Raw genomic sequence first — 21,130 nt, 5'->3', positions numbered from 1 at the left:
TTATAATTTATTTTGCATTCCTTGCTGTTGTTATTTTCTGTATTTTTAAATTCACTATTTTTAATTTTATATTTTGTAGAAATTTTTTCTACTTTCTTTTTATTTTCATTTTTCAAGCATTGTCTTTGTGTTATTTTTAAGTCTTCATTTTGGATTAGTTTAAATTTTTTTATCATATCTAATCCTATCAAAAAATCATATTTGAAATTTTCTTCATCAATAATATATACATCAACGTTTTTTTCCAATTCAAATATTTTTATTTTCAAAGTCGTCAAACCGTTTGTCTTTTTAACACCATTAATTGTTACTAAATCTGCTTCATTCATATTGTTTCCTTTTCCTTTTAGTTTTAATAACTTAGAATTTATTAGAGAAACATTTGAACCTGAATCGTAAATTCCAAATATTTCAATTTGATCATTTAGTAATAGTTTGACATTTATTAATGGTGTTACTATTCGTTTTTTTGATCGGTTTCGTTTAACTTAGCTTCTATAACTGAATTGTTTACATGTCTGATAGTATTTTTATTATTAAATTTATCATCCTCCTTTGTTCTAAACCAGCACGTTACTTCAGGGTGATATCGAGTTCCCTTATTTAATTTTTCACAAATCTTACATGGACTTTTATCTTTAATTTTACCACTAGTTCTTAGATTTCCATATCTTCTTTGATCCGAAAACCTTTTTTTATTTACAATGTTTTCGTGTTTTTTTACTTCATTGAATAAATCGACTGTATCTTCTAATTTTTCTCTATCAATCATATTAATTATAAATTCTGGTAAACCAGCCACAATAAGATCTACTAAGGTACCCATGTCGATCGTTCTTCTCATCTCCAACAAAAGTTTTTCCTTCCTTATGGCATAGTCTAACAAGGAACCGTCGTTATATTTAAAAGATAATGCAAACATTACATGGTTCCATCCCTTGTTTGTAAATGTTTTACAAAAGTTGTTTTTCCATACTATCCATTCTGAGTTCATGGAAAATTTTATCATCATCGAACTGTACCAATCTTCACAACTTTTATCCATAAACAATCTTAATATTTCAATTTTTTTCTCATCCGTTGTCACCTCAAAACGTATACATTCTTTTTCAAAAATATCCATCCACTGGTTTGCATTAGGATTTTTGCTTGTAAATTTTTCAATGATGAACTTCTCTGAAATATCTTTTAAATTTTGATGTTTGCTTACCTGATCATTTTGTATTAATTTTTCTAGTAAGTTTTGTAATGTTTGAGGAGCAGTATCCATTTTTATTTTTATTTTGTTTCTTTATTTTTGATTAACAAAATTGTCGTTTTATAACATGGTAATATTTTCCTTTTGAAAATTAAGTGTAAATAATATGTAAAGTGGGTGTATAATAATAAAATAAACAATGTGTTGCTTTGTAATTAAAGAAACGACAATAAAAGTTTATTCTTAATTAATCTTTACAATAATTTTTATATCTATATGATTCTGACAGTTAATAATATTATCGGAAGTCTTTTGTTTTCTTCTGAGTGACGCATGCGACATCTGTTGGTAGAACTGTTTTATGTAGGTACTATTTGTAGGTACTTAATAAAATGTATGGGTAGGTACCTAGTTATTTTATTACATATATATATATATATATATATATATATATATATATATATATACATATATATACATATATATACATATATATATATATATATATATATATATATATACATATATATATATATATATATATATATATATATATATATATAAATATATTTATATATATATATATATATATATATATATATATATATATATATATATATATATATATATAAATATATATATATATATATATATATATATATATATATATATATATATATATATATATATATATATATATATATATATATATATATATATATATATATATATATATATATATATATATATATATATGTGTGTGTATATATAAATGTATATAAATATGTTATATTATATTTGATATTAATAATGTAGCTAATTTGATGACGATTGATTTGATAGGTCTCCCATTAGATACCTGGGACCCAGTTCCATCAGTACAAACTTGGTTAAAAAAATGTAACCACACAGCTGATGACACTAGGATTAAAAAAGGAATATCAAAGCATGTAGACGACAACCAAAAGGCCATTAGGAAGTATTTAAATAAAACTGACTGAATTATTTATTAGTTATTTTCTTTTATGTAGATACCATAGAACGGGGCTACTTGAACATTGATGTGTTGGCTCAGGTAATATATAATAGTATATTTACTATATTTAAATACCGTAGATCGGGGGTATTTGAACTTTGATGTGTTACTTGAGCCCAGTACAAAAAAAAATTAAATCTGAATTTGGTCTACAATAGTGTGACAATAAGAGTCACATGTCAGGGAAACAATGAATCATGACGATACGTTCATTGTTGTAGACCAAATACAGATCTAATTTTTTTTTGTACTGGGCTCAAGTAACACATCAAAGTTCAAGTAGCCCCGTTCTACGGTACCTACCTACTTTGTTATAGAGCTTGTATACATATTATGATTTGTGTTTACAACATTGTTACATTACTTTTAATTGACTTTTTAATCTGTACCTACTATTATAATTGAAGCATTCTCAGTTGAAAATGTTCTGTTTATGTGCAGAATAAAAAACAAATAAATGAATATATGTAAAAACTATTTTTTATAGGGGTAGGGGTAGTACCTAAAGGGCGAACCGGTTTTTGAAAATTTTGAATCCTATCACTGTTCTTCCTCATCTATGTTGAAATATCAACATAAAACGACTTCTAAGTGGAGAAACCCATATTTGTGAACAAGGATTTGGATACACTCAAAATGTTGTGAGACTCATACTTTTACGTACATTTTTACTATTTTTTCATATTTTTATTATATCGCTCACTCTTTTCAACAACGTCATATATCAAAAATCGTCAATTTTCAGTTGTGCATGTTTTCGGAATGTCCAGAAAATGTACCATGTCCCAGCAAAAGCGGCATATTTTTTATTTAATATTTACCCGCTACAGGGCAGAAAGTGTTGTTTTTGCATTTTGAAGAAAAGGTATTGTTTAATTATTTTTTTGATTAAACTAAATATTTTTCAAATGGAGAAAAAACACTCAGATTTTACCTTAAAAGATCTGTTGCACAATAAAAAGTTCAATAAGTGCCTTGATAATTATTTTTAATACATTTCATTATAAAAAAACCATCTCCTGAAAAATCAAGTTTTTTTTATGTATGACGTTGTTGAAAGGAGTGAGCGATATGTATTTAATAATACTGTGTAGTTGGAAACAAAATATGGCTCTCTAAGTAATGCATTATTTTTTGACATCTCAACATAGATGAAGATATTAAAGTCTGGACATTTACAGGGCTTTCTTCATCTATGTTGAGTTGTTAAAAAATAATATGATAAATAACTCCTATAATTGGAGATAATCCAGATTTGTGAACCAGTATTTGGACACACTCAAAATGTTGTCTAAGTATTGCACCCACCACTTGGCCAAGCAATAATAAAAAATACTGTTATTATTTTATAAAACACTCTCCTTATCTCCTTATCATCATAAGAAGAAGTCTCTGGGGCACTCTTAAGGTGGAGACTGACTGGAGCATTTCGTCGTAACGTAACACATTACTATGCGAGCATTCAGGCAGTCAGTACAGCGAGCTGAGCGCTCCATCTATAGTTTCGGATGCTCGCTGATGCTCGCCGCGAGCGTTATAACGTTATGTTACGACGAAATGCTCCGGTCAGTCACCTCCTTTATATTATATTTATTCACTTACTTTGACAATATATTATGAAATAGTACCATACAAGCAACAGTTCTTCTTCAGCTGATAACTGCATTCTTTGAAAATTACATACCTCGATACTCACAATGTGAAGATGCATTGAAAACTAAAAATCATGATAACACTGTAGCACACTGATCCGCAGCTCAGGTGTAGATAAGAAGGAAAATAAATGTACAAATAAAACAAAATAATACTTTTAGAAGCAATTTTATTTTTGGTTGCAACTCTCAGGTAATAGATACGTACATACATCAATATTATTTGTCATTTGATATTAATATTTTATTGAAAACATAAATATGTTCATACTATTAAAAAAATATTATATATTTGATATAATAGATCTATTTCTGTTATTTTTAACATTCATTGTATCGTTTCCAAACAGATATGACAAATTCTAAAGTTAGTATTTTGTTACATTTACAGACAAGGGTTAAAAATGGGGTACATCAACTGTCTTTTATTTTATTCATACGCTGGATACATCGAGGGATGACATATACAACATCAAGACAGGAATCGAGGCAATATCAACCTCTAATCAAACGGTGAAGTTTTATTCACATTTTTTTTTTTAAAACTTTCATCACTAGCAAATGAAGTCGGTAAAACTCTCGCTAAACTAAATGAAAAATACCAAGCAAAGAAAATCAACCATTTAGTATTTTTAAATTTATTAAGGTATGGTGTGGTATAAACAAACATGAAACAAGTATATATTTTATTAAATTATCATAATCTGATAATTAAATTGAATATATTTTTAAATGCATTTTACTGGGTTTATTACATTAATTATAAATGCAATAAAAAAAATAATTGAGAAAAATGTAACTGATCATCAAATTCACACTTGCCTCAGAAAGTGACAGTAAATGTAATCTGGTCTAATGGTGCGCAGCAAAATTTCCAAACACAAAAATAAATATATCGTTTATTATTTGATTTATATAATTTACTTCTAAAATTCTGATAATTACTGGAAACATTATAAAATTTAAATATCAACAAATCATGGAAATGTATGGCACTGATTATTTATTATATATTAAAATAGTTTTTACTCGACTCAGATTAACACTCACCTCCCTTACCTTAATGTTTACAACATGACTAACAATTCCATTTTAAAAAATTCCATTGCTATGAAATAATAAATATGTACAGTAAAACCTCAATATAATAGACTAGTTCTGGTAAGGGAAAGTCCAAGAAACATGAAGACCTGTTTTACAATAAACAAATTCAAATACATAACGCAGTCAATCTGGGTAACTTTGAACACTTTATATTCTTTTTGCAATGGCATTTGTTTTTGTTGTGAAAGTTTTAATAATATATTAGAACTTTAAACAAGTTTTAGTTTTTTCGAATTAATTAAAATTAGTTTTTGAGCATAATTTATTAGTAGCTTATATTTATACCAGTATGCATATCACGTAAAAGATAGATTTTAGCTCTATGCGCTAGTCTTTAGCTGTTATATGTACTTTTAGTATATTTTTGGTAAATAAATCAAATACTTTTTTTTTTATATGATAAACATACTGACTGGAAATTTACTTATGTTAAATTTTTCATAAATTGAGGTTTCACTAGTTATATTTATTTTTTCAATGGCTGTTTATAATAAATAAATAATAATATACAGATGTAAACAATGTTCAGATGTAAATAAGTCAAAATAATTAATTACTTACATATATTATAAATTTTATATAGGTAACGAAATAAAAAACCACTATCGCAAATAAAGTGACAGAACAAATCATTATTTTAAACTAACTTCTAAGGGATCACAGAAAAGTGTCGCAATATTATTATGCAACAAGAACATTCTTATAAAAATTTACTAATGCATTTACAAAATAAATCACAACATTCAATTCTTTACAATAAACTCTAACAGACTCTGTACACAAAGGAATCTAATAGGATTTTTTATTTATATTTTTACATCGTTATCTTTTCAAGGTTTCCGATATGTTATTCAACAACACCAATAAGCGAACACTACTAATATTAAGTGACATAACTACACAACACACGTAACAATTACTACGACCCCTTGTCGATACTGGTGTTTGGTGTCTGTACAACTGTAAGGCGGTTTTAGACAAGTAACTTTAGTTTGCGAATTAAGTCAAAGGTGTAAGGAACCCGAGTCATTGGATGCATAAACACTTGGTCCCTTGTATGGTTCCGCAAAGGTAATCCCACACATTCGGATTCTGATTACTCATAAAAGTGCTTACATTGTTTTCAACGACTTCTATGAAACAGACTATAATATTAATTACGTATAATACTGTAATATTTAAAGATAATTTTTAACACGTAGAACCTATCTTACACCGGTAGGTCCATCCTTATCCCTTTTCCATCGGAAAATCATAATTAGTATGCCTTCTTAAAGTTAGATGGCATCCAATACTGCATGAAACCAAAAACATTCTTTCCTTTATTCATTACTATAATTTCTTCAGCCTCTATTTGCGCACAGATGGCGCACAGGGCACCGCATTGTATCGACACGGTATAAACTTGATTATCAATTATATGATGACAATCAGTGATCAGTCCTACGCTCCAGATTCTTGTACATCATATATTTGATGGGATACATATGATGTAAGTGAAGAATCTTAGTGTAAAGGATATTATAAATAAAATAAATAAAACCCTTATCCGCACCCCAATGATGCATAGGGCACTGCGTCATATAAACGCAGTGTTATCTTGATCGTTTACACATGAAGGAAAGGTGATCAGCCCTCCGCTTCAGGTACCAGTCCAGGGTAATAATATTGAATAAATATTACAGTGAAAAATTCACTTATATTTATTTTACCCCCCTTGGGAATCGAACCCGGGACCTCCAGAACGGTAGCCGACCGTGCTGACCATTACACTACGGAGGCGGACACAATAAAGGCGGACACGTAAAGGATATTACTGCTACATAAAAAAGAAAATGAAGACGGAGAAACGCGCATTATATTGGAGAATAGCAGCAATGGCTAGGACACCCAGGATTGCATACGCGTAGTTGTACAAGCACGGTTGGATAACTTGAACCAAAAATAAAGTGTAATATTTTTGATAATACGTTTCATTAGAAAAATATATAGCCTTTTTACATTCTAAATTCTCAACTTTTACACATTTTTTATGATAAAAAGTGTAAATCAAACAAATGGAGAAATCTATCTGAAATAACAAGAACTCATAAACAGTAAATTGTGACATTATAATGTTTTTACAGCTCATTCTGTCTAAAATTTCTAAATCACCCAGACGTTCTCCATGTCAATCACATTTGGAATAAGAAGAGGTATTGGATGCCAAACAACGACAGTCAATAGTAATTTTAAAAAACACCCACTATCTACAAACTGACATTTACACGATACAAACTTTATACATATACTACCATTATTTACATTGGTATACATATCACATCAAATTTACATATAAACACATTCAAAACAAATAAATAATATATGGATCAATCGATTGCCACTTGCAAATTACATACATATGTACTTACATCATACTAAAATAAACAATTTTCTATTTCAAACACACTTATTATGAGTTATTTATGTTTATTTAATTTTTATTAATTTTACAAATACAAATAAATTTCAATATTAAATAATTCAATATTGTTTTTGAGAATCGCAGGACTGGATATATTATAAGCATTTATAATGCACATAATTTGTACGAGAATTACTTCATTCTCAGCACAGAGATAGCTTAGTTTATTTTTTTAAAGTCCTCAAAACATGAATAATCGACAATTATTTTACGCATATAGGTTTATGGTATCATATCTTTGCCATTCATCAAAATAGTATCTAATAATCCTTTTGATTGTTGAGATGGGACCGTCAATAACAGATTGTTGTCAAAATCAGCCATATAAAGGTGCCATGTTGGCATATTTTTTTAGTAAAGAGCTGCACCAAATAATGTGTGAACCATGTCAGAAACACCGCTATACATTTATGCATTGCTACTTTAGATGCAGAATGAGACGAAGTCAAAAGAAATGGGATAAGTGGCATTCTAAAGTCTGTTCCATTTGGCAAGGCACGCCCAAATATATCAATTCATTATTTATATCTTTCACTTTGTTAATTGCGTATCTTTTGAGATAATTTACCACAAAAGAGATACATAATACCTCAATGTTAATTTTCACAAAATAGAAAAACAGGACTAGTAGCCATTTTTACTAAAAACCACCGATTGGATCAAAAACCAAAACTGTTTTGACATTCGTTTTCTGTTTTTTTTTTTCTCAATCAAATTAAGTACGCATTGTACACTAGGCTGTCTCCGCATGAGATTGCCTGGATAGTCAAGTCCACGATGAAATAATTTACATAATATGAACGAAGATATAAGGCAACCGTAATACAATTTAACCAATTAACAGTTGAATTTTGACAAAAAATTCCCCGGTGCAAGAAATCGTCACCAACAAGTCGAAACAAGACTGCCCGAACACCGCTCAGGTAAGTCAATAAAAACAGATACATAAATATGTTTGGCTCAGGCAAATCAATATCAAGAAGTAGGAATATAATTTTCCCAAGTCAAACTCGGGCTAAACTGGGAACTGGTTAATACTAACAGTTACTTTACATATCTATAATGGAACTCCATAATAACATATGTATTGAAAAAAGTTAATTGTATATCTGTAGAGGTTTATTTCATTTTCCAGGGTAGACAGGAGGGACCCACGCATGATTGCATCTCGTCGGTTCCGAATATGGCGGGCAGGGACAGCCTCCCAAGTCAGCGTCTCCGCGGGGGCGAGTTGGGGGGCTCCTGGGTGGATTGGGAGGACTGACGGGACAGGGACGGGTGGCGCTGCGGGATCACGAACTCGGCAGTGCGCTGGGGGGTCACAAAGGGGTTGGGTCCGGCGTACGGACCCGAGATGGAGCCCTGGCGCTGCGCCACACGTCGCGGGGGGCTCTCGGACGCAGACTTGCCGGGGGACTGGGGACCTGGACTCACTTGGATTGGTGAGCTCTGGGCTCTTGATCCCGGGGAGCTAAAAATAATACATATAAATTATTGAAGTCAGATCTCTAAAACAATTACTTCAATAAATAGGTATTTTATCTAATACATTATTTTATCTGCTGTAGATTTTAAGAAATAGTGGTATTTACTAAGTAAAACATTCATTAAAAATGGATAGATTTTACCACAAAGTGACTGCCGAATCAATTAATGACATTATTTTATCTTAAGACGATAATTTTATGATTACACATTTTACAACACACTACGAATCATATATAAACTCCGAGTAACACAAATAACAATGAAGAGAAGGATGCTAAACCTTAGGGACCGAAAAACTAATATTTGGATAAGGGAAGAAATACCATTAACAGATGTGGCTCAAAGAACGCGGAACAAAAGTGGAACTGGCCAAGTCATGTGGCACGTACGTCTGAGGATAGATGGATGAAAAGGGTGCTTGACTGGAAGCCTAGAACAGGACGTAGAAGCGTGGGTAGGCCCCAGAAAAGATGGTCCGATGACATTAGGAAAGTGGCGGGCCAGCACTGGAAGAGAGTCACGTCCAACAGACTACTTTGGAAGTCTAAGAAGGAGGCCTTTGTTCAATACTGGACACAAGAAGAATGCCGAATTGCAAAAAGTTGCTACGTTGCTTTATTGCATAGAGCACAGCGTGGGTCGACCTGGTCTTAACTCTATCGTAATTATGTAAAGGCCGGTAACAATATAGTGATAAAACAAATTTTATGGGATGCAGATGATGTAAATGAAGGAACTTAAAGGACATTACAGCTTTAAGAAAGGAATAGTAGGTACTATAGGAGAGGAAAAGGAGAAAAGCAGCCAATGTCTAAGACACTTGGGGTTGCATGCCGATACTCGTACTAACTTCTGTAAGTTGTACACTTCTAATTTATAATAAGTCCTTTAAAACATGCTAGTACACAATCAATAATAGTTTTATTCAGTATCATTGGGTAAAATGTGAGAATTCAATCCCATCCAATTCACATCAACCCCGAAAATCCTTCATATATTTTCAATGTTCAAACATTTTCTTTTTATATTCCTATGTCTTAAACCTCTTACTTTTTCATCGATTTTTGACAGTTATGTAAATAGTCCATAGATAATTTATGGAATATTTTTAGAGGTAGGTACTTTTCATTGTTTTGTTAATTACCTTTGAATCAATTTTACAAATTGCCATCTTAAAAAATTATGAAAATTGCACATGATGATTATTTTAAAGTAAATTAAGATTTTTTGAGGTTATAAAGGTGGAATCCAGTACGTGACCAACAGCTTAATTTTTTTTTGTATGAACTTTTGTTGGACTAGTCAGACTCACCTGTACTCCTGCGAGTCCGGCATGGTGTTGTATCTGGCCACGGGCCCAGGGGGCTGCGCGCGCCGAGGCGGAATGGCAGGGGGTGCGGGTGGGCCCCGCGCCCCCACGGAACCTTCGCGCGCGAGCGAGGGCTGGCGCGGGGGCACCAGCGGCGGGGGTGGGTGCCTCGGGGGGGGAGCCGAACTGACCTCCACCGTCTCACTCTCCCCCTCGGTAGGTGGGTTACTATTACCTATGTCTCTGTCCGGCGGCCTTCTCTTGGGCGTGGTCTCCCCGATGGACTTGGCTTCGCTAGGGGGCTTGGCCTCCTCGGCGGGAAGGGTGTCTTGCGCGCTGGAAGGCCTCCTCGCAGCCTGTTGGAGGATTTGCTTTTTCTGTTCCTGTCCCGCCGCTAGATACGAGAAAACGCACAGCACTGCGTAGCATATTTGTTCCGCCTGAAAAATAATGCGATCGTATTATATCTGATACTGAAATAAAGGTATCATTGTAATAAATTTATCATGATTTGTAAAATATTTGATACACATACTAGAATGTTTGTGAAATGATAAAAATAAAGCTTAAAATTAGACTATTTTTTTTTTTTAAATCGTGTAAATCAAATAACAGGCTTGAATCCCCAGAGTTTAGTCAACAAACAGCCCGTTGCATTGCTCTTATTATTATTTTGATAAGTTATTTTTAGGGACAGTGGAGGAGATTGCATGTACTCAAAATATAGCATTTAAAAAATACCACTAATGGAGATAATTTATGGAATAGTATTGCCTTTACACTATTTTTTTTATGATTGAATATTTAATGGGTTAAAAACATTTCACAGACTGTCGAAATTGGAAATCTGCAGTTTCAATACAAAAATCTCATTTTGCACGCACCCGATCAAGAGTCAACAGCAACTGACAGTTACGACAGCTTAAATATTAAACATAAGTTATCATTACGGCTCTAACAAATATTTTTTTCGAACAATATTTTGTCTTACCATAAAATTTGGCAAAAATAAACAATATCACTTTATTTTATCATAAACTTATTTTCATATTATTTTTTGACATCTCATCAAAGATGAAGAAGAATATGGAAGTCTGGGCATTTACGGGGCTGACGACCGTCATAGGCTGGTTTAAGTGATCACTTTACACACGTGTAACATTCACCAATTCTACCCATTATTGACAACCACACTACTCAAATTCTCGGAAGTTCTATATATATGAACCAATTTAGAAACCTTGTTCTTGAATCACTAGAACTTCACTAGAGACGGCTATTGGTGAGATGTAAAAAATAATATGAAAATAACTCCTGTAATTGGAGATAATCCAGATTTTGTGAACAAGTATTTGGACACACTCAAAATGTTGTAAATAAACTTATTTCATTTAACTTATGTGATTTTTTCAATCTAGATTACCATTACCATTGTTAAAATTCAGGTTACCTGCACATCAAAATACAGAAATCATATGTATAAATAAAAATAAATAAATAAAAACAACTAAAAATGCTTACAATGAACAGTTATGGATGTGCCGTAAATCATCAAGGGTGATTTCTATTATCTACAGCTAATTTTCTAGGAATCCATCGTTCAATGTGTGCATTAATTTAATGGAGAAATATCTATGGAGGGACTTAGATATTTCGCAGGCCTAAAAACACGCAAAATAAAAATATAAAACAATGATTCACAAAACCACCAAGCAATTAAATAAACAATATAATCTGCAAAAAAATTACAATAAATCTATGAGATTAGCAACAACAATAATAAATTAATTAATTAAAAAAATTAAAATATTTTATAGTTTTCTTTTTTCCGCCTCCGTAGTGTAATGGTCAGCACGCTCGGCTACCGTTCTGGAGGTCCCGGGTTCGATTCCCGAGGGGGGTAAAATAAATATAAGTGATTTTTTCACTGTAATATTTATTCAATATTACCATGGACTGGTACCTGAAGCGGAGGGATGATCACCTTTCCTTCATGTATAAACGATCAAGAAAACACTGCGTTTATATGACTCAGTGCCCTATGCACCATTGGGGTGCGAATAAGGGTTTTATATTATATTATTTCTTTTTTCAAAAAAAAATTTTTTTGCCTTTTTGTATTTTAATAAGTAACAATTGAAACATCTTGAAATCCAAAAAATTAAGTTACAAACTCAGTTTTCAGTTTTAAACATGAGAACTTCATTTTTAATGGCTAGATAAACGTATCACTTTATGACAAAATAATAAAAGGTGGAAATGAGTGCTTAAAATATAATATTTTAAATAATAAAAATTTTAAACTGATGATAAGCGGCTAATATTCGAAAATAAAAATAAAAATGTGCATTGTGAACCAAGGAGTCGAACCTACAGCCTCTTATAGAGTCCGCAACACAAACCACAGAACCATAAGACCAATCATAGTTCTTTATGCCATCTGTGTTCCAAAATATTTTAAAGAAAAAAATTTACAGGTTTTTTCCATGATTTGCAAATGAAGACTATTAAAAACCATTTCTTTTAATTACAAAAAAAATGTAATGGAGGAAGAGTATTGAAGATATATTCTGTCTTTTGGCTAAGCAATTGTTTACTTATGTTATGAAACATATTTTAGAATTTTTATACTTTACTAGACATGCTAGAATAAAATAAAGCAAGGGACATACCATAGATGATCTGTATTTTCTCTGAGTAACTTGACGTGTTTTAGGATCTGTAAAAAAATTGTAAATTTAATAAATCATATCATTATATCATTACTAACCAAAATAAATCAATTATTTTTTTCAATAAAAATCTTGTCTTTGACATTGGAAGACATCAGGGGAAGATTGTGAAAATTAAAAAGGATATTCTTCTTCATAATTTTAGAAAATAATCCTGGTTTTAAGACTTTTTGTTAAAATAAATTAAAGTTTTCTATTAAAAAATATTTTAAGAATTGCCTTTACTATATATGTTTTGTTATTACATCCATTGATATTTTACTATAATGTGTTTCTATGTCGATTTTCGCAGTCTCCTAAAATATGTTATGTATTTGATGAAACACTAAATTTCACAAATGTAACGTGACATTGGAACCATAAATCATTATTTGTAACAGAAAAAAATCACATCATTGTTACTTTGATAAAAAATGGTTCATGAATATTTTTTGTCAAATTAATGAAATTATAATTCAAAACAAACTCACTAAATTCTTCCAAAATAAATATTCCTCCTTGAGTGAAGCACTTCCTTATGTGATCAAGTCGAACAAAGAACTGTAACAGATAGGACAAATTAGTATTTATTATGATATAATTAGCACTTCCTCTAAAGTCTAAGTATAAAGCTTGTACTGACTCCAATAGTGAACAATTCAAACTGTGTACAGATCAAATGCAACAAAACATACTTTGTTTTGGTCGGTAAGTGTTAGCATCCAACTAGTAGAGTGAGAACAGAGGTTGTGTGTTCTAGATGTACTAAATGTACTAAATGTACTCAGTGGACTGGCGGAAGGTGTCCATGCGAGTGGGTGGGGTGCGAGTGTGTGAGTGGCGAGTGTGATGGCAAGCGAGCGAGAGGCATGCGGGGAGGGAGGCGGAGAGGGAGACAGCAGCAGCCAGCACGGCTCACTCCGCCCGGCCAGAGGGGCGCCATGAACTTGAGAGATGGTCTGCTCTAATGTAACGATGCGCCCTCGCTAGAGAGCCGCGTACCGACGTGTGGAGAGGAACGAGTGGACCGTCGAGATTGGCGTGGGGCTGCCGTGGTACGTCTCTACCGCCTATTCGGTGGCATGCGGACGCTGTTTGCGAATCGGCACAAACAGTCTGTAAACCAAATCACTCATCCAAACAATATGACAGCGCTAAAAAGAGGTTTTTTATAAAATAAAATATAACATACAAAAATTTACAGTTTTCTGCGTGAGGGTAAGTTGTGAGAAAATCATAACTAAAAAGATGCTATAAAGATCAAAATGATTCGAAAGCCTCAAACTACAGGAAAGCCCTCTACTCTAAACAGTCAGTTGCTAAGTAGGAGTATGTCAGTCTAAGGGCGTGATGGAATGACAAGTGTGTGTAGCGGACAGATAGAACCAAGTGCTCTGTACCTCGTAGTCCTGCGGCGACGGACGTCCACAGGAGTCCGGACAAAGGAAACAAAACAACAGACACATTAGTTCGGTACGGCCTCCACAGTGAGACCCTACTTCACCTAACTCACTTGTACCACACACAAGGACCATCTCAAAAGTTCCGAAGCTTCTGGCGGAGCTTTTCCATCCGTTCCCGCAACAAAGTAATGAAAAAGCTCACTCGAGACGAGTTACGCGACTAACCGATCTTATCTGCCAGAAAACAGCCGATAACTTTCACTCGATCCATTGTTGGAATTGAAACTCGAGAATATGAAGGAAATATCTCGTTCGTTCGATAAGTTTTACTGATATATTATGCAAATATAGAAAAATATAGAAGGCCAACAGTAGCAGCATGCAAAACACTGAAACCAGGAAATTACAGTTCCTCAGTGAGACGATTTACTTTACATAATGTTCTTACTTCTGAAAGTTATTCCAATCATATAATATAAAATAGGTAATAATATCAAACTTACAATTAAAATTAAGATTATAAAATCGAAAGTAGAACTCAAAGGATAAAATAAACAAAGATTACAGAGGTTGCAAGCAAAATGCGAGCGGGGATCAAACCAAGTCATGTCCAGATGAGCAAACAGAATGCATCGCAAGTCATCCGTGTGAAACCAACTTTAGTTCCATTCACTTCACTATACAGGGGGGAAATTTTGAGTGGTCCTTGCTACAAACTATATCCGAGATATCTTTTATTCATCAAACATTATAAATACCAATATGTCCAAAGGCAAGGAGTAAAAATGCTTTATTTTATAACCAAACTGATACTAGCAACTCATTTATATGCACAACCATCCTAATTATTATAAAATACTCTCTCTTCAATAAAACCCAGTATGTATACCCTGAATAAATTTTATTTCTTATGTGGTAAGAGTGATTTTTTCCAATAAAAATAGTACACCCATTCCATTTAATGTATACAATATAAATGTAGTCACTTGCTATGGGTGATGTTTCAATAATAATTACTTCAATCGAGACAGAGAAAATATCAGTTATTTCAAGATATCATAATATTATATTAATATCTACTGTGTGTATATTTATATCATAATCAACGACTACATGTAATGGTATAATTAGGCATTAGGAATAAATAAACAAACACATTGAAATCTCAGTCGTCATTCCCTAAGAATAATTAATTATCTTGCATTATCTAAAATGAACAATTGAATCTAAATAATGTTTGTGTTCCAGTAAATTAATTTTTATCGTCTTTAAAATAACAATAAGGTTCGATTAGTTTTGACTAGGCTAAAATCTTGTCAAAAATGACAAACAATGGGAGTTTTACCCATAACTACTATGATTATAGTAGGAAATTATAATCACATTAAATATACGATTAAAACTTAAAAAGGACATTTAAAGTTAGGATTCCGACAAATTATTTCCATTCAAAAGGAGACCTGAGAACCAAGAATATGGCATAAATTATGGATAATAAATAATGGCAAACACGGTTTTAAGCACTTAATAAATCATCAAAGCGATCACAAGAAAAGAAAGCTTTATAATTGAATACTCGCAGAATAAATGTGAGGAATTAAATAACAATTTATTTTTATATTTATAAACCCTCAGTATATTATAAGTAGTTCATCACTTTGTGTAAAAATTACATTGTGTATACCGATTGTGTTTATGTAGCAAGAAGATTTTATACATGACCTCATCAAACAAGATGTAAATAGTCTATGGTAAAATCCATAGAAATGATCATAAAATAGAAGAGAATTGTAGGAAGTATAAAGTATTTCCATGCTTAGAACTGCAAAATGCGACACTTGGACATTCCTTTTTATGTTGCTAACATTCTCGTATAAGTATTATGTATGAGTTGCAAAAAACATTTTGGATCGAATGTCACCTAAGCTTACTTGGTGTATTTACATATTTTTACTAAGGAACATTATTTTTATAAGACTTGTCATGCTTAATACATCAAACTGCATAAGGCCTGAATGATCATTAACAAAATAATTATTACAATATTGGCATATAGTGTTTTATATACCAAAACACAAAACACCTAATGGTATAACACAATATAATTATGTCAGAGAATTATTATATGACACAGTAATTATTAATTATGAAAATTTTGTCAAAACCTTCAAGTGCTCGCGTGTAGTAAAAATGGTCTCTAGTTCAGTTAAAAACCATTGGTCAACAGTTAACCAAAACGAGTACTTACCATTGTATTCTGACAAGCGTTCAATAAATATTTTAACTGTTCACAAATGGTTTAAACACCATCTGTGGTGTTAGATTTGATTAACTAGATGAAGGTTTAACATTTGACGGTGAGTTCTGAATTTCAAAAGCTACCATTCAAAAAAGAAATACCTTGATGTTATGCCTCCAAATAACATATGTAAAGAAAAAAGGTGCGGCCAAGAGTAACAAACATATAAATATCTAAATGTCATATTTTTTTCTAAGTACTTATCATGTAATTTTCATATTTGACCTCTAACAATATGTAAACAGTGAATCCTTTGACAAACTTATCTGTAGAAATTATTTTTTTCCAGAACTAAGAGAATGTCATATAATTTTCAAAAAAAAATTATGGTCAAAATCAGTTTTGTATAAAAATGCGACACAGCACTCCTCCTCCCCCCCCCCCCCCTCCTGAGTTTTCCAGATAAATGTGTCCAAGTGTCTGGTAAAATCCATAGAAATCATCTAAATATAGATAATGATTGAATAAAATACTTACAATTTTCTTACAATCCACATCTATATTACGAAGGTTTCTATGGATTTCTTTTATAATTAGAGGTGAAGTAGTATATTGCCTGTTTTTTATTTCGACATATATTTGTTTGTTACCAATGACCTCTAATATAATGGAAATCATTTAAGACTGAAATAAAATTCTTTGATCATAAAATAATAAAAATAAAAATTTAATGTTGAAAGAACCAAAGGAAAAAAATCTTATTATTTAATATCATATTAAAATATAAGACAGGGTCCGTGGACAATTTTATGCAAACAATTTTTTTTTCTTGTTCCACTATAAGGATCAGCATATGCTTTCCATATTTTTGTCATAATCTTAATATAAATTACATAGCATTTCGGCAGGATCGTGATATCCTTTCATATCAACCGACTTTAAAAAAATCAGCTTAAACGATTTCCAGCACAATTTATTTACCCACCCAAATAAAATTCTATGTAGCTATGTTTGTCAAAATTGCGTTTTATTTTTTCAATTGCAAATTCAAATTTCCGACAATCGATTACTCAAATACTGAGGGTTTACTACTCAATCAAATATAATAAAAAGTATAATATAAAGTTCACAACATTCAAAGGAAAGGTAGTAAGGAAAGATGGGTACCTTGCTGTGTTGGAAGAGCAAGCCCACGCCCTCCATACAGACTTGTATGAGCCCCCCCTCCCCCGTAACGCAGTCCTGAATGGGGAACTCCCCCCCGAGCTCCGCCCCCACCCCGCCACCGCCGCCACGCTCCATCGCCTCCTTGATGCAGTAATACAACGCCTTGCACTGAAAACAATCCATGTTCCTGCATTCCTCCCGGTATGATAACGGGCAGCGAGTTGGCACTGCCACAAGCATTTTGACATATCTCATTGTCGCCGTGTGAAATAAATAACTCACCTTTCTCGTGTAGTACTTGTGTAGTTGTGTTTGACCGCCATTTCGCCTCCACAGACACAATACTTTAATTTTGGGACTATAGGTCATATTCACTAAACGTTCATACCACCAACGCTCCACAATCGAACCTGCAATTCAATATAAACATTTATTTTTGTTGTAATATTTTATGTTGAGAACTGTAAGTCAATTTCGCCCGGCCAAAGAAATAATATAAACAAATAATTTAATTTCAGCTCACCTTGAGTTGTTCTCAATACGAGACCGTCATCTCTAACTTCCATAAATCTCAATTCCCCCGTAGCATCAGTTCCTTGGTGTACAGTAAATGATTGTCGGTGTAATAATCTCGAACCCAGAGGCTTAAGATCAATATCGTTACCATGCTACAAGAAAATATAAAACATTTATAGGAAAAAATATATTTATAATATTTAATTCAATCAAATGATAAATAACTATGTATTAACTACCAAGAATATAGCAAACAATGTTGTCGCTAGCATTTCTGTTTTATAACTAGTAACACAATGTTTTAGGTTACGTCAGCCATATGATATGAGGATATTATTTAGTGGATTAATTCTTCTTCTTCTGAATTTATATGCCACATTTCTTTTCAGTGTAACATGTGTATTGTGAACCAAAACCTAAATTTTAAAAAATGTATACATGGAAGTTGTTAACAGTTCAACTACCACATATACTATATAAACTAGATATGTAAACTGCTTGTACTTCACTCGACTACGCTAAATACTAATATTTATCCATTACAAACCAACCATCCTCACAAATCAGGCATTAGTTATTCAACAACACTCGGTCCAATTTATCAAAAGGTATTTCCACAATTTTTAATTCGTTAAAAATGTAAAAATATTTACCAGATTTCCAATTTGGTCCAGAAGCTGGTTGACCTCTTGACTGTACACTAAACCGATGTGACTTTTAGCTAGAAGCCGTCTCACTTTATTCCTTATGTGAGAAGGTTCGCAGCCGAGCATGACAAGAGACGCCGAGAGATTGTACAAAGCTGTCGATAAGAGTCTGTCTTCTTCGTGTTCTAACCGTTTCCTCTCCGTGTCACTCAAACATTTATATCTTTCCATCATTTCACCGGGACCCTGAAATTAAATCCAATAACCATGATTTATTTTACTACAACATTGTAAAGTAAATATATGTTCTTTTTCAATTGAGAAGTGGGTATAGAGTTAATGGCATTCAGTTTATTTTCTTAATTATTAATTCCAAATTGTTCAATATTTTTTCCATTCCGCTATACTCTAAAATAAATACAATGGACACTAATAATTCATTACTCTACAGATCGGGATGTTCTTTAACTCACCCCGATCCCCCTCAAAAAAAATACAGTTTGAATTTATATACGTCTGGTTAATGACGTGAAAAGAAGGAATAACTTCCAACTGACCAACAACAGACTTTTGATACTGGTCAAGGTTTGTATCTTATACAGCTGTAAATTGATGGAAGGATAGTGATATTAACAAAATATAATAAATAATAAAATGCATAATATGTAATATCTATTCGTATACACAATAAAAACATACCTGATCCATTCCAATCATATCTCTTTCTTGACTGACAGCATCTAAAAATGCATCTTCCCAGAATTGCATTTGATCCCATAAAGTAGATCTCTCTTTACCTGAAAAATAATTGGTTAAAAAAACATTTTTTCCAAGATGTATACATATGTAAGTAACCAAAACTTGTTGACATCTTTGGTTGAAATTTGTATGTTTTTAGGTAGTTATCCAAAACCTTCATAACAGCAAGTGAGATTATCTCTTAATTATTTCATATGCTAGAAATTGCCTGAAAACATCATTTTCGATTTGAGTGTGTCTGAATTTCTCAAAATATTCTCCTAAGTGGGGCAATTTCAGCATTAAGTATAAGGAAGACAAAAAAGTCATTGTGAGGAAACTGTGTACAAATTACCTATTAATCCTTGGAAAATATATGTTCTTCCACTGTCTGGAGACGGGGTAGGGGAAGTGTTGACTATGTGGCCGCCCGTATACCGGAATCCGGTACTCAAAGAAGATTTGGAAGACCAGACACTGGATGTTCGGGGTTTGGCATTTCGAGGGAACTGTAATTAAATCGGAAGATATCATCAGACAGAAAGAAAATTTTGGACTTTACATTCTCTTTCAATCACTCTTTCACAATAATTATTCAGAAGATTTCATAGTTTCAATTTTAAAAAAATCAAAACGTGGTTCTAAAATGTGAGTAGACTTTAGCACTTTTTGACATTTAATAAATTAAAAATTAAACTATGTAAAAACATTTTTAAAAGTTTTTCTAAATCAGCATATAAGCGGCTTATGAATGTGTTATGTATACAAAGCGCACTTATGGAGGTACATAAATTATCTAAAATTATTATTAATATTTTATTTCCAAAATTAAAGCATAAAATTAAGCAGTAAATGACTCTTTTCAACACAAACTTTACTATTACTACAAAACTTTACTTCATTTTAATACTATTCTGAATCAATAATAGAAAAAATTGGCGTAGAGAATTTTTATAATATATAAATCACTACATGTCATTAGGTGCAGAGAAAAAAAGAATGAAAGAAAAAATATATGAATTCAAGTAACGTATTGTTAAGCCATCAATAATCATTTATTTAATAAAACAATGAATACAATAATTAATTATTATTGATTTATTTAGATTTTTTTTAAAGAAACAATTTTTTTATTCTCCTGAATTGTTCATATCGCTAATGTCTAGCCGAGTGATAGTTTTTTAAAATTAATTTAAGTTGTGTATTTTACAAATGGATAAACATCATTTAAATCATTAGTAAAAAAAATGTTGACTATCATTTATCTATCATTGGATGCATATACTAATTTAGAACATGGTCAAGCATGGTCTTTTCAAAACTAGAGTGTAAAGTGCATATATCTACTCAAAAAACACTTTATACTTGTTTGTATAGCCCTTTGCGTTACTCTCCCAAATACAGTGATGCCTCGCATAATGAAGAACTTTCTGTTCGCCCATTACACGACCCACACAA

The 21,130-nt window shown here is 32.0% G+C and overlaps 1 protein-coding gene across 7 annotated transcripts in view; it reads right to left on the bottom strand.

Annotated features, from left to right (window-relative positions):
• Nucleotides 1–4,073: 4,073 nt before the first annotated feature.
• Nucleotides 4,074–21,130, bottom strand: part of Rab3-GEF (Rab3 GDP-GTP exchange factor) — a 47,628-nt gene continuing 30,571 nt past the window's right edge. For 5 of the 7 annotated variants that reach the window (XM_088259256.1, XM_088259253.1, XM_088259257.1 and 2 more), the window contains 10 exons: nucleotides 20,028–20,181; nucleotides 19,634–19,731; nucleotides 18,941–19,180; nucleotides 18,295–18,439; nucleotides 18,054–18,181; nucleotides 17,772–17,939; nucleotides 13,454–13,523; nucleotides 12,924–12,970; nucleotides 10,255–10,691; nucleotides 4,074–8,925 (listed from right to left, as the gene is read on the bottom strand). In XM_088259256.1, coding sequence (XP_088115382.1) covers nucleotides 8,664–8,925; nucleotides 10,255–10,691; nucleotides 12,924–12,970; nucleotides 13,454–13,523; nucleotides 17,772–17,939; nucleotides 18,054–18,181; nucleotides 18,295–18,439; nucleotides 18,941–19,180; nucleotides 19,634–19,731; nucleotides 20,028–20,181 — 1,749 coding nt within the window. In that variant the 3' untranslated portion in view covers nucleotides 4,074–8,663. Of the gene's footprint in view, nucleotides 8,926–10,254; nucleotides 10,692–11,772; nucleotides 11,913–12,923; nucleotides 12,971–13,453; nucleotides 13,524–17,771; nucleotides 17,940–18,053; nucleotides 18,182–18,294; nucleotides 18,440–18,940; nucleotides 19,181–19,633; nucleotides 19,732–20,027; nucleotides 20,182–21,130 lie in introns of those variants that run through there. The other 2 variants (XM_088259258.1, XR_015837457.1) reach the window with 2 other exon arrangements.

The sequence above is a fragment of the Brachycentrus maculatus genome, unplaced genomic scaffold (genome assembly GCF_059751285.1).
Source record: "Brachycentrus maculatus isolate JH-2025_06_01 unplaced genomic scaffold, ASM5975128v1 h1tg000115l, whole genome shotgun sequence".
Classification (NCBI taxonomy): domain Eukaryota; kingdom Metazoa; phylum Arthropoda; class Insecta; order Trichoptera; family Brachycentridae; genus Brachycentrus; species Brachycentrus maculatus.
This window is presented reverse-complemented; position numbering and strand designations above follow the sequence as displayed.